The 14,932-nt window shown below is 38.6% G+C and overlaps 4 protein-coding genes across 4 annotated transcripts; 3 read left to right on the top strand and 1 right to left on the bottom strand.

Annotated features, from left to right (window-relative positions):
* Window positions 1-627: 627 nt before the first annotated feature.
* FSST1_004660 (Melibiase-domain-containing protein) lies at window positions 628-2,957 on the top strand (the record flags this gene model as incomplete). Its single annotated transcript, XM_083230857.1, has 3 exons — window positions 628-712; window positions 757-1,363; window positions 1,415-2,957. 3 exons carry the CDS (start codon window positions 628-630, stop codon window positions 2,955-2,957), a joined length of 2,235 nt encoding a protein of 744 aa, XP_083088090.1.
* A 279-nt stretch (window positions 2,958-3,236) lies between these two features.
* Window positions 3,237-4,810, bottom strand: FSST1_004659 (uncharacterized protein; the record flags this gene model as incomplete). The annotated part of the gene is made up of 3 exons (XM_083230856.1): window positions 3,237-3,395; window positions 3,445-3,665; window positions 3,712-4,810. The coding sequence occupies 3 exons, from the start codon at window positions 4,808-4,810 to the stop codon at window positions 3,237-3,239; spliced, it is 1,479 nt and encodes a 492-aa protein (XP_083088089.1).
* A 1,420-nt stretch (window positions 4,811-6,230) lies between these two features.
* FSST1_004658 (glutaminase) lies at window positions 6,231-7,622 on the top strand (the record flags this gene model as incomplete). Its single annotated transcript, XM_083230855.1, has 1 exon — window positions 6,231-7,622. One exon carries the CDS (start codon window positions 6,231-6,233, stop codon window positions 7,620-7,622), a length of 1,392 nt encoding a protein of 463 aa, XP_083088088.1.
* A 1,919-nt stretch (window positions 7,623-9,541) lies between these two features.
* On the top strand, window positions 9,542-10,316 carry FSST1_004657 (tryptophan RNA-binding attenuator protein-like domain-containing protein; the record flags this gene model as incomplete). The annotated part of the gene is made up of 2 exons (XM_083230854.1): window positions 9,542-10,051; window positions 10,101-10,316. The coding sequence occupies 2 exons, from the start codon at window positions 9,542-9,544 to the stop codon at window positions 10,314-10,316; spliced, it is 726 nt and encodes a 241-aa protein (XP_083088087.1).
* Window positions 10,317-14,932: the final 4,616 nt, after the last annotated feature.

The raw sequence follows: 14,932 nt of genomic DNA, 5'->3' as shown, positions 1-14,932 counted from the left end.
AAGATCGTGAGATTTGTTAGGGGATAAAGCACTCACCATTACAAGCTGTCATTGACTCTCAACGGTTAGGTTATCGACCAATCATGAGTCTTGGCGACTGGCTTTGTCAAGGGAAAAAGGTTTGTCCGCACAAGTACATCGTTACATCAAGTTTTAGCCGGCTATAAGCATTTGTTCTGGATCATTACCTGCAATTATTCTGATCCCATTGACTCCGTCAATTCTATTATGCACGGTTATACTTCCCCTCTCCAATTCATCTCTCTTATTCGTGCGCCTGACGACGACGTCATGACAACCACTGGCTAAAGCCCCGAGCGTGGAGAGTATCGGCCGATCCTCCACACGAGCAGCGACGATCGTTTCTTGAAGGAGCAATGTTCGGGAAACAAATGGCAGCAAAGTTCATCGTCTCCTCCAAATGCCCAGTTTTCTCCAAATTATGATCGGTCCGACACACCGTTGAGATGCGGGATCACCGCATGATGTTACTTTAAGTGTGAATTTAACCTCGAGTTGCTGATCTACTCGTTAGTGACCCGGGAGGAGAAGAGCTTAAAAAGCTTGTGTCTGCCATTGACTTTTTGCCCTTTTCAATCGCTGTGCAAGTTATCTACAGACGACAAGATGGTATTGCTCAGGTTCAAGCATATCTCTACGGCTGCGATAGTCCTGGGCCAGTCGCTCTCCGCTCTGGCTCAAAGTTCAAGTCGTAAGTTTCTTGATCTCATGAGGCCTCAACGCTAACAATTGTAGCAATTGATGTTGATGGAACCTCTTTCGCCCTCAATGGAGACAATGTCTCGTATCGCTTCCACGTCGACAACACCACAGGTGATCTAATCAACGACCACTATGGCGGTCCCGTTGCGGGAGGTACCATTGAGGCAGAAGTCGGTCCCGTCCAAGGCTGGGTTAATCTCATCGGTCGAGTCCGACGCGAGTTTCCAGACCATGGAAGAGGAGACTTCAGACTACCAGCTTTCCAGATCCAACAAGCCAGTGGCACTACAGTCACCGATTTCCGCTACAAGTCGCACGACCTCGTACAAGGAAAGCCTGGGTTGCCTGGTCTCCCAGCCACGTTTGGTGATTCTGATGATGTCTCAAGTCTTGTTGTGCATATGTATGACAACTACAGCTCCATCGCTGTGGACTTGACATATTCCATCTTCCCCAAATATGACGCTATCGTGCGAAGCGTGGATATTACCAACAAGGGAAACACAACTGTTACTCTCAAAAAGGTTGCCAGTTGGAGTGTTGACTTCCGACAAGAGGACCTAGATCTTATCGAGATCAGAGGTGATTGGTCCCGTGAGGGCATGCGAGTGCGTCGCAAGGTTGATTATGGCACACAGGGGTAAGTACAAGTTTGTTCATTATGAGTTCATTATACTGACAGGAACTGTAGCTTCCAAAGCTCGACTGGTTACTCTTCTCATCTCCACAACCCTTTTCTCGCACTCGTTTCACCAGACACCACTGAATCACAAGGCGAAGCTTGGGGTTTCTCTCTCGTTTACACCGGCTCATTTGCAGTTGATGTCGAAAAGAGCTCGCAAGGTCTTACTCGTGCTCTTCTAGGCATCAACCCCATCGACTTCTCATGGCCTCTCAAACCTGGTCAGACTTTCACCACACCTGAAGTTGTGTCTGTCTTCTCGAACAAGGGTGTCGGTGGCATGTCGAGACAGTTCCACAGGCTTTACAGAAAGCATTTGATGAAGAGCAAGTTTGCTGAAGAGACTAGACCTGCCCTCCTTAACAGCTGGGAGGGCTTGGCATTTGACATCAACGAGACATCTATCTACAAAATTGCAAAGCAATCTGCGGACCTCGGTATCAAGCTCTTTGTCATGGACGACGGCTGGTTTGGCAACAAGTATGCTCGAACGATTGATAAGCTCGGTCTTGGTGATTGGCAGCCTGACAAGTCTCGCTTCCCCGAAGGACTTACTCCCCTTGTTGAGGACGTTACCCAGCTCACAGTAGCCAATTCCTCCGAAAAGCTCAAGTTTGGTATCTGGTTTGAGCCAGAGATGGTCAATCCCGAGTCAGACCTGTACAACGAACATCCCGACTGGGCTCTCCACTCAGGGTCTTATCCCCGAACCGAAACTCGTTCGCAACTTGTTCTCAACCTTGCTTTGCCAGAGGTCCAAGAGTTTATCATCGACGCTGTTTCCAAGATCCTCAGCGAGTCACCAATTTCATATGTCAAGTGGGATAACAACCGTGGCATTCACGAGACTCCTGATCAAACCCTCAACTATAAGTACATGGTGGGCTTGTATCATGTTTTTGAAGTCCTTACCAGTCGTTTCCCGGATGTTCTTTGGGAAGGTTGTGCATCAGGAGGTGGTCGATTTGACCCTGGCGTTCTTCAGTGGTTCCCCCAGATTTGGACATCTGATGATACAGATGCTGTCGAGCGCATCGCAATCCAATTTGGTACTTCTCTCGCTTATCCCCCTTCTGCAATGGGAGCCCATCTCTCTCATGTCCCCAACCAAGTCACTGGTCGTACAACATCTGTCAAGTTCAGAGCCCATGTTGCCATGATGGGCGGATCATTCGGTGTCGAGCTTGATCCCAGTGATCTGGAAGCTGAAGAGAGAGATCAAATTCCGGGTCTTATCCAGCTATCCGAAAAGATTAACCCGATTGTCATTACGGGTGATTTCTATAGACTAGCTCTCCCCGAGGACACCAAGTACCCGGCTGGACAGTTCATCTCTGAGGACGGCAAGAAAGTTGTCTTGTTCGCTTTCCAGACTCGTGCTACCATCAACTTTTCCTGGCCTTGGTTCCGTCTGCAAGATCTGGATGCAGATGCCAAGTATGTTTTGGACGGCAACCAGACTGTATCTGGCTCGACTCTCATGAACCTCGGTGTTCAGTTGCGGTTTGAGGGAGATTTTGACAGTCAGGTCTTGATATTTGAGAAGCAGTGATTTACTGCTGTTGATAATACTTTATTTCCTTAACGACTTGAATGAATTGCTATTTCTTTGCAAGATGCTCACAGTTGCCTATTGAAGTCCACATGAATGCCCATGATTATCCATCCCGAACCGCTTGCGATCCTGATGTCTTCCAACCTCGTATACAGGAACTCATTCCATATTGGTGCTCGTGGAGCAGTTAGCTTATCTTGAGAAGACGTCGCAATTATCTCGGACGCGGCCAACTGTCCGTTTCCATGCGTGTGAAGTACAACATGACATGGTTATCTACAATTGCAGATGTGCGTTGAGAAGCTGCTGTAATTGACGGAGTGTATCGACACTCATCGTCACGTTGACCATCTCGGAGCCTTCTAGTCCGTTGGAAGTAGCTACATCAGGGTTGGGATAGTACCAGCATGCGATAGCAATAATGGCGTAGATAACCTGCATATGTTAGTCGTGGTTCATATCTGCGAGATCGGGCTCTACATACCACGAGAAGACCTCCTTCCAGCCAGTTGGACTCGCCATCGCGGAGAAAGTTGCCTACGACCAGAATAGACAAAACAAGCAGAACAATCATGAAAATCTCAAAGTTAAGATCCATTGGCTTTCCGATGGCCCAACCAACGAGAACGACGAGCGGACCATTGAAAAGGGCGGTCTGGATAGAGGGCCCCAGGCAGTGATACAGGGCAACATTGATGACTCCGTCTATAATTCATTAGCAATAGCGATTTATCAAGTAGCAAGATCTTACCGTAAGCTTCATCAATCGCAGTCAAATGTTCAGCCGCCTTCTCGACAAAGGGAAGAAGAATAAGACCCAAGAACTGATCGGGTATACCACTTTCAACAACATGCTCAATTTTCTCAACCAGAAAGATGAGAAGGGCTGTCACAAACACCAAAGCGATAAGAAGAGCGACGATGGTCTCGGTCATGGTGAACTTTGGCTTTTCCATGTCCGCTTCACGATCAGCGTCCCGGTGCTCATCCATCTCAATAACCTCGTCAAAGATGCTGTGCTGGCTGCTGGCCTGGTACCAGATGTACATGAAGAATGCAACGATCAGTGCAACAGAGGTTGCTTGGCTGATACGCACAACGTCTTCTTGTAGCTTGTCCTCTGTGAATTTTTCATGTAGCACTTTGAAACCTGGAAAGTCAGGTACAACCTCGGCCTTCAGAGCGGAGTAGAATGCGCTTGGAATGAGGAGACCAAAAGCAGCCACAAGTAACAGACCGGTGCCAACTTCTGATACAATGGCGTGGAATTTCTGACTGGCTTGCTTGAGACCTCCGACGAAGAAGCAGAGACCGAGACAGAGGAGCAAGTTGGTCAGAATACTGCCAAGGATAGCGGCTTGAATAATGGGAATGAGGTTTCCTTCGTCTCCATTGTCGTTGGAGGCCTGATTCTCATGCTTTACAAGGAGAACAATGAAGAGGATAATCTCAATGATGGATCCGAACGTCGTCTCAATGAGAATGCCTGCTACCTTGGGCATCTTTCGTGCAAATTCCTGCCCAGCAAAACCCAGAAGATTGGCCGTCGGGATGACGGCGATGTAGGCGGTAGCAAACTTCCAGAGATGCATGCCAGGAAAGAACTGAAGGATGATGGCGATGGGGACAATTGGCCACAGAACGTTCACCCACATGGACGCGGTGCATGAGCTTCTCCAGAGCACAGCGAAGAAATGACGCGGATGGAAGCCGCTTCTTCCACTTTCGCCTTCATGTGCAATGTGACTTGAGAGCTGTGGCAGAAGCGGGGTTGATTCGTCTCTATGACCAGAGCTGTTGTGTCCATGTCCATGCCCATGCCCGTTTCCTGGGAGGATATTGCTCGCCATTGTGGTAGACGCAGAGGAAATATAACGGAGGGAGCGATTCTTAGGGTAGCGGAACCTTGACAGAGAAAAAAAGAGTTAAAGATAAGGTTAAAAAGGGTTGAAAGAAATGCTCGGGAGGTTGGAATCGTGATAAACCTGCTACCGTCTTGACGGTGATGGTGGCGCAGTCCAGCCAATGATGTTGCGCCAGTGAGACATTTGACAGGGGATCCAGCAAGGATCGAGAGCTGAATAAAGCTTGTTTTTTGCGGGCGTCACTTCGTTTTCAGCAGGGATCACAAATGGCCAGACACGACAGGTTGAAGGGGGTCATTTCTGTGGATTTTAAAGCACTAGGTATTGGTATTGGTCAAGAATGATAGAGAACTGAGACTCTACAATTGATCAATGAAAGAAGCCTTCTCCACTATAAAGAGTCGATACTCGTGGAGTCTTCTTAGGACCAGAAGATGTGGGTGATTAAAGCACGGAGCGACAAGAGGTTCAAGGTGACCGATATGGTCAAGTCAATTTTTCCGGATCGAAAGGGAATTTCATTAGCGTAAAGGGTGGATATCTTATGACAGAAATAAGCCATCAACCCCTCACCAAAACAGCACTGTAAGCGATGTCTTCTCCCGTCCTTTTTTGTCTTTTGCTAGTAAGGAATTCTGGGGTCTCTAGAACACGTCGGTGAGACGCGTAGGCTGGGACCGCGATGGACCAATCGATGCTACACGATGTCTTATCGATAAGAGTTTCATTGTAGTTTCACGTCGAGGTGAAAGTGCTACAATAAACCATATACAGTTTCCTTCAACAGACATAGCATCAGCTCGGTTAAGACGGGAAGGAAATACTTGGGTCATATTTTTAATCAGTCTCCGGTTTATCATCATATGCAGATCTTGTAGCAACTTTCCTCGCTTATTGCGTCAGCTACCTTGTTGGGTCGGGAAACTGTTGGGTTTGTAGTGTCTCCTTCGGCAAGTAACAAACTCGAACGATAGTCGGCGTTCGAGACTCTAGAGACTCGTAACTAGTCCATCCTTCATTTAAATCCAATTATAAATATTAGCAAAGAGGATACTACTCTATAGACAAGCCCTAAACCTTTTTGTTGGCCATGTGAGCATCTACAGTGTTTATATGACAAATGATAATATGCGTCTACCCTATTGTCTCACACGAAGCTGGGAGAAGTTGTCAGTGGATCGCCCCTAGTCTAGTCTAGCAAAGAGGATTCCACTACCACCATTGGCCGAGCCATTATGTAAAAATTAGTCCTACCTTGGCTGACGACATTCTGTGCCCTCGAAAAATATTCTCTTCTCATAAGAAACTCCATCTCCAGTTTTGATTCTTGTTTTTTTTTCTAAAATAAGTAGAACAAAATCAAGAACACAAAGCAATCTCCAATACATTTGAAAAAGAAATCGTTATGAAATCTCCTATCCCTGACTACCTGAACCAAGTGCTGGAGAATGCCCGCCCTATTGAGGGTGGCAAGCCAGCCAGCTACATTGAAACCCTGGCCAAAGCCGACACTTCCAAAGTAGCGGTGGCTTTGGCCATGGTAGACGGCCAGGTATACTCTGCCGGAGACGACGACATTGAGTTTTCCATTCAATCCATCTCCAAAGCCTTTGTCTACGCCCTCGCAATTGAAGATGCTGGTCTTGACAAGGTCCTCGAAAAGATTGGTGTAGAGCCTTCAGGCGACGCGTTTAACAGCCTCTCCTTGGAACGCGGCAGCAACAGACCCATGAACCCCATGATCAACGCTGGAGCCATCACAGCCCATTCTCTCATCGGAAAACCAGACTGGACTTCTGACCAGAGAACAGAGCGTATTCTGAACGCGCTTTCACTATTGGCTGGCCGACAATTGCACGTCTGCGAAGAGGTCTATGAGGCTGAGCTACGAGGTGCTGACCGAAACATGGGAATCGGATATATGCTCAAGGCAGCCGGTATCATCACTGGCGACACGCAGCAAATTGTTAAAGGATACATTCGTCAATGCGCCATCAACGTCAACGTGCGCGACTTAGCCACTATGGCAGCTACTCTCTGTAACGCAGGAATCCAACCCATTTCTGGCGAAAGAATCATTCCCCAGGACAGTGTCCGACAGATTCTCTCAGTTATGAGTACATGCGGCATGTACGATGCTGCCGGCGATTGGCTCTCACGAATCGGCATTCCAGCCAAGAGCGGCGTGGCTGGTGGTATCATCGGTGCTCTGCCTGGTCAAATGGGTATTGCCGTCTTCTCCCCCAAGCTTGACAGCCGAGGAAACAGCGTACGAGGTGTAGCTATCTGCGAACAGTTATCGAGCGATATGGGACTTCACATGATGGATGTCAGCCAAATCGCCCAAGCGACTGTGCGCACATCCGTGGCTACTATTGTCGCAGGCGACAATGAACCCCACCACTCCAACTGCAACAAAGAAATTCTTATTTTTAGCCTGCGCGGTGTCGTCCGCTTCGCAGGATCAGAGCGCCTTACTCGCGAGATTACACGAGTTCTCGGCGCACCAAACCCTGACGATCCTGGCTGTGGAAGCAGCCGCCATGCATGCGCCATTGTCTTTTCATTCCGCGATGTCTTCTCATTCAACGCCGTCGCCCAACGCATTATCCAAGCTGATATTACCCGTCTACTTCTTGACGGAAGAACTATAGTCGTCATCGATCCTTCTGGTGTTTTGACCATCGACACAGCGCGTGCAGGCAGAAAGCTCAAGGTTGTGGAAACCGAGGGAGAGGCAAGAGACTTCATTGGAGGAATTGGATGCCATACAGTCAATAAGAGCGACGAATGGTGACTAGGGGCGTATTCCTCAAAGACTCTGGTGAGGAGGCTCTTTAAAGGAAATGGCTTACTTGATGTTATATCTGCAGCTATCGGGCACAGCATGGACTATATTCCCCGCCTGCCGGAAGGCTGGTAGGAGTTTTGGTGGAGTAGATAAAATTTGGCGATGATGAACGGTACAATGTTAGGGGCGCTCGGTGTTTATCAAGGTTTAGAAATGAATATAACGATACTGATGAAGCTTCGAATAATTAAATGGCTGTCCTTTTTCACCTATCGTCCGTTGACTGTTGTAATGCCTGTATGTGCACGTTTTGATTGGATCTGTGAAGATTACCTTACCGACTACCAAGGACTTGAGCCCGCCTGTTTGGGTGAATGTTTCAGTGGCCTTTACAACAGTATCATATCCTTTCCGTCCATATCCTGGATTGCTCAGACCCATGGCATCATCAGAGTTAAACTTGCCCCAGCTACAGATGAGACTGACCAGCAAGTAGCACTGCGGGCTCAAAAGGAAAGTTCTCAAAACTCCGTCATTGCAAGGTTATAGGGTTTCAAAAACTCGATTCCTTTCCATACGTGTGTTGAATTTAGTTAGGCACACTCGCCTCAGGCACCAAGACAGTCAGTTGCTCAAATATGGAAGTCACGATCGATGTAAACATAGTTAATTGAAGATCAAATTGTGATTGTGGCCATATTCAAATCTTCTGGCGGCGACTGGCAATGTATGCATTTCAGAATTCACTAGTAGCGCTATATATATGTCACTCCAGCAAGATATTTCCCTACCAGCTGTTCTGGTCCTTGACGATCCGCGAATCGATTCGTGCTTACTCACTCTAGCGCGGTTCATTCTCATCAGAAGGTTGCCAAAAGCGGTGCAATACGATTTCGACTTCCAGTTTGTCCCCATCACATATCTTGCCTTTTCTGATGGCTCATATCATCCAAGCGCTGATGGCGGGAGGGTAGCACTAGATGTGCGTGGGCCTATCAACTTGACATACAGAATTGATGTCAGATTGTTCCTCATTAGCTCCAATCGGACAGTCGCAACATCAAATACAGGGAGGGGATGAACAACCAGTAATTAATGTTAATAGCCAACTAGAGTGAGAACATATGCGTACAAATGAGGAAATGAGCTCGACGATCACTAAAAAGTACCATCTTAGGTCCTTGGCAACCAGGCTGTGAGTGTGTTCGCAAAATGTTCACAAAATCTGACATCTTAAAGCCCAAAGCGAGTGTACCCGAGCTGTGACCCAAGCGCCGATCTGGTGCACAGCAGCAATACAGAGTGATGTCCTCCTTTTGACCCAATAAATCTTTGTGGATGCTCTTCCAACTCGATATTACTGCGATGCCTGGGCATCTGATTCGATGAATCCATGGCTCAATTTATGAGCTGAAAAACTCTCAAACCATACAAAACCAGCATTACGATCCATCGGCGAAACAGGTCCCACCCACCAATCCAATAAGCTCACGATGTCACAGTTTATCCTTATTTTCAATACCTGTCACATGCAAGTAAACAAAAGAGTGCCTTACTTTAAGGCTGACAATTAGTCAACTGCCCTTGCAGAGACTTGATACTATACCTCAACAGGGATAGATCGAGGCAGATTTGTCTTCAACACGAAATGTTCAGCTAATGATATAGCCTGAAATGGATTAGTGCTGTCAGTGAGCCTTGATGTAAGCGGAGTTACCGAAGTGCCTTTCAGACTTATGACGGACATGTGTAATGCTTACTGAAAAGATGATATAAAGCTATGGATATTCTTTCATGTTGCAATTTCCTCTCCATCTTCCTATTCTCATCTCGATATCGCGACATCCACTATCGTCGAAAATCATCGCACGCAATTTTCAACTACAATCAACATATCTTTGTTTACATAAATTCATAGAACAGCCATGGCGCACCAACAAGGATATGGACAGCCCCAGCAAGGCATGGTCCCTCAAAATGACTCTGGCAATTTCCCAGGCGGTCGTTTCAGCATCGCCCATCGCGACACCAACGCCGTTCTTAACGTCGAGCTTCAACAAGGCACCACTGTGCGTTCCAAATCTGGAGCCATGATTCACATGTCAGGCTCTGTAGAAATATCTGGAAAATCCAAATTTTCTTTCGGAAAACTCTTTACCGGAGGTAACATGTATGAGTCCTTGTACGCTGGGCCGGGTCGTGTCACCCTTGGCCCGACACTTTTTGGGGATATTATCTCTCTACACGTTGACGGCAGCCAGTCCTGGGCTATTGGCAAAGACGCTTTCCTCGCCAGCACTTCCGAAGTTACCAAGAAAAGAGAGACCCAAGGACTTGGAAAGGCCTTGTTCTCAGGTGAAGACCTCTTTGTCTTTCGTGTCGAGGGTCAAGGTATCATGTGGCTCACGAGCTTTGGCGCTGTCGACCGACTAGATGTAAGTTTCTTCAACACTTCTGTTACCCACACTACTAACTCTACCACAGCTACAACCAGGCGAGCAGCACATTGTAGACAACGGCCATCTTGTGGCATGGAGTTGCAATTATTCGATTGAGAAGGCCGGTGGAGGAGCCATGACCGGTCTGAAGACAGGAGAGGGCCTGGTGTGTCGCTTCACCGGTCCTGGTTCGGTCTATGTACAGACTAGAAATATGGACGAGTTCCAATCCTTCATCAAGGAGACTGTGGGAGCTTCTTAAAAAACTCGGTATAGTTTCGAAAACAGGGAGACAGGTCACGCTGTACATACTGTACATGTTTACAGATAGTTTATTTGTTTTTTACGATCTCTTCAGTTTTCGCCTAGGCATTCTCAATTTTCTTTTAGTTTTCATAAAAGGTTAATCTATTCGCGTAGACCAAATTATTAACAAGTCTTCACATCCAAGGTTCTCTCAAGAATAGGTAATAGATAGTTTATAGTATCTCGCTAGAGCAGGTTTTATGCCGATCTGTATTTAATAATACTTAACCTCACTGACAATACCGGTAGAAAAACATTCACACATCAAAGGTCCCAATGAGCTATAATCTTTGATGCAGGAGATATTTCTTCAACCTTATTAATCAACTAAACTGAAAGTGTGCTACTTGAGTCTTATGTGCATAGCGATTAGTGAGCCAATATACCGAAGCTTGGCCTAGCTCTTTGGAGGCGAGAATATATTAATCCGAATTGTAGCCAGAGACAACGGCGTCTAGTCTCCGTTCCAGCACAACATGTTATTTTTAGACTTTGATACTAGTTTGAAGTCTCATATTCATTTTCTGATCCAATTGACTAGACTGAGTCTATCACGTTGATTCATACAACAAGAAGTCCCTAGTTAATAACATCACGAATCTCTTACGATAGAAGCAGCGTTATTTAGTTAATTAACTAGATAATCCGCACCGAGATAGCCTTTAGCTTTAGGCTTCTTTATCTAGACTTCTTCCAGTTGCATATTTATAGTCTTAGGCTATAACCAGCAGGCTATAACTTAAAGGCCTTAATTACTATTATAATATACCTTTCTAATTAATTAAACTAATTATTATATAAGATTATTATATTAAATACCTTAAGGAATATAGTTTATCTTCTAGATAGCTTAACCTCTTTCTTTAAAATAACCTTTTTAAGCTATTATATTTCCTTTAGCCTTTTCTTTTTATCCTCTTTATATAAAATTAAAAGGTTTAACTTATAAATAAAGGCTATTAATCTAATTTTTATAAGAATATCCCTTTTCTTTATTATATAAAGAAGCTTAGCTTTTATATATAAAAGGCCTTTATCTTTAAGCCTTTTAATTATATCCTTAATTATATTAGAATATAAGCTATTAAGGTAATAATTAGGATCAATAGCCTTTAGCTTAATAATAGTAATTAATATTATATATAAGAATTATAATAGGTTAGCTATATATAATAAGAGACTAGGATTAATTAATTAATTAATTAGTCTTACTTAGTTAAGTAATATTAACTAAGGTTATATTATAAATTATAAGTAATAACTATAATTATAATAGTAAAAAAGAGAATAATCTTTTAATTAATATAAAAGTAAGTCTTAAACTAAAGGGCTTAAGACTTATAAGCTAGTATATATACCTATATATAATAGCTTTTAATATCTTTATTAATACTAATATATATTATATACTAGCCTTAAAAGGAGGTAATATAATCCTTAGTATTATTTATATATCTATTATATATAATTATAATCTCTTCTTATCTTTCTTAATTTAGAATTCTATATTATTTCTTCTTAAGAATCTTCTTTTATTACTTATTATAGTATTTTCTATTATTCTTAAACTTAGCTAGGTATAAGGTATAATACTTTATAATAATTTCCTTATTAATATTTACTATTTTTACTTATAAATTATATTTAAGTCTTTATCCTTTTTATTATATTATAAATCCTTTAAATAATTTACTATTTTACTTAAGGTTATATATTTCTTATTTTATTAGGAATTTAATTTTATATTAATTATTTCTATTAAGGTCTTATTTAATAAGGCTAGGTTTAGCTTTAATATAATTATAGGTATAAGTAAGAATAAGGTAATTAATTAATATAATAAGATATATATATTAATTAAAAGGTAGCTTAAGCTTATATATTAGCTTATTAACTATTTATTTAATTTAAAATAGGCTAATTTTTTATTATAACTATTTATAAGGAGGATTTCCTAGGAGATAATATTTATTATATAGTTATAAATAAATATAATTATTCTCTTTTAAGGTAATAAGGTAATATTTCTTATTATAATTTTTCTTTTTTTTTATTATAATAAAGTTAAATATTAACTAAGTATTTTTATAAATAGTTTCTTAAAGAAATAAGAGATTAGGGATATCATTTTTATTATTTAAAAGCTAAAGGGTATTATTAAGTCTAAATCTATAGATATATTCTTATATAGATATTCTAGTCTTAGAGTTAAATATACTATTAAAATTAAATTATAAACTTAAGAATAAATAATTCTAATTAACTTTTAAGTTTTTAATATAATAAAAGTATAATATAATTTTAACTATTTAATTTTTTTATTTAAAAAGACTATTTACTTTAAGGTAATAAGCAGTAATTATAGTTAATTTATAATTAAAATATTTTTAAAGTATTTATTAATTTTAATTTAAAATAATTACTTTTAGTAATCCCTAGTTAATTAATAAGAATATTCTTAATAATATAATTACTTAGTCTTTAGCTATATATATAGTATAGCTAAATATTAATAAGCTTTTTTTATTAATAGTATAAATTATTATTATAAGTTAATTAAATAACTTAAAGCCTTCTATAGCTTATAGTAATTTAATTAATATTATAAAGGGCAATTTAATAATAAAGTCTATTATAATAGTATATATTAAGAGTATAAATAGTTAAATAAGTATATAGTTTTTAATTCTCTTTTATTAGTTTATTTATTTAAAATAGTAGGTTTTATATTTATAAATATACTTCTTAATATATTTAAATAAGTTATATATAGATATTCTTAATAGCTTTTATATTATTTATTTAATTTTAAAGTAGTATTTATTATTATAAGCTATACTTAGAATATTTAAAACTATATTATATAAAATATAAAAGTAATAAGTTCCTTTATTATTATAGTTATATAATAAGCCTTACTATATAATAAATAGGATATTAAGCTTTAAAGTATTTATAATATCTTTACTATTTAATTTATTAATAGTAATTAGCTTAATATTTAATAGAATTATTTTAATAATTACCTTATACTTTATATCTTTAATATATTTTACTAAAAACTTAATTTTAGTCTCTAGGGCTATAAAGGCTTTAATTCCTATTAAGATATTATTTAAGGCTATATAGTTAAAATAAAGCTAATTAATATTAATATTAATTTTTATAGCCTTTAAATAACTTAATATATTAAGAATAAAGTTCTTCTTTTTTAAGATATAAAATATATATAAATTATATTCTAAAAGGTAAATTAATATATTAACTAGGTATTAATTAGCTTAATTAAAACTAGAGGTTTTTAATATTATTTTCTTAATAATAGGCTTAATAGTAAAATAGTTAATAAAAACTATTAAAAAACCTTTTATTAATCTAATTTAAGGCTTAAGGCAATATATAGCCTATATTAAGTAAGCTATTTTTAACTTAGTTAATTTATATTAAAGTTCTATTAAAAATAGTATTTTACTTAGGAAATAAATTAAAAGAATAATATTAAAGGGAATATATATTCTCTCCTTTTATATATACCTATCTTTAATATAATAAATAATAGCTTTAAACCTTTATTATAAGCTTATATTAATTTATAAAAATAAATAGTTTTTTAAATTAAAATAAAATAGCCTTTTACTAAATATAATTTAATTTTATATAGCCTTAAATAATATTAATTCTTTAGCTATTAATTTATAAAAGGTTATTTTAATATAAGTAATATATTTACCTTTATTATTATTAATTATCTTATTATCCTATTTTCCTTAAGTAAGGCAAATAACCTTATATTACTAAAGTAATTTAATAAGTTAAATATAATAAGGAATTAAGTATTATATATAACTAATAGTATTAATATATTATTTAAGGGTAATAAGCTACTTTAAGAACTTTAAGGCTATAAATATAGCTACTTTTTTTAATGTAGTTAATAACCCTAATATATTAACTTTAAATCTAAGTATTTATATATTTAAGTATTTTAATTAGCTCTTTTTAAGAGAAATAATACAATTCTTAGTTTTAAATAGAGAAAATAGTACTTTTAAGTATTTTAAGTATTTATTAATAAAATAAAAATAAATAATAATATTATTAATAAATATATAGTAAAAGGATTAATATAAATAAAGCAAGTAATCTATATATTATTATATATAGGCTAATAAATTATAAAAACCTATTAAGGCTATTATTAATTATTTAAGTTTATAATAACTAATAATAATAAAGCAGTCTTTATATTTTACTTTAACTTTAAATTAATAAAAATAAGTTAATATATTAATAGCTAAAATATAAGTAGCTCTTTAAAAAGTATTTATAATATTTTCTTATCTTAATAATAAATAGTAATTAAGTATAATAACTTTATTTATAGCGCAGAGATTTATAATTATATATCCTTTCTATTTTTTATTTATAATTCTCTAAACTATAAAAATAAAAGCTAAAAAAGGTATAAGTTAATAGACTTATTCTATTTATCCTTATTAATATAATTTATTAAAGGTTTTATTAATAAACTTCTTATCTTTTATTTTATAAGTATAAAAGTATTAAAAGACT

The sequence above is a fragment of the Fusarium sambucinum genome, chromosome I, assembly GCF_050947815.1.
Source record: "Fusarium sambucinum isolate potato_lamoka chromosome I, whole genome shotgun sequence".
In the NCBI taxonomy this organism is placed as follows: domain Eukaryota; kingdom Fungi; phylum Ascomycota; class Sordariomycetes; order Hypocreales; family Nectriaceae; genus Fusarium; species Fusarium sambucinum.
The sequence above is the reverse complement of the archived record's forward strand: the minus strand, read 5'-3'. Positions and strand labels throughout refer to the sequence as shown.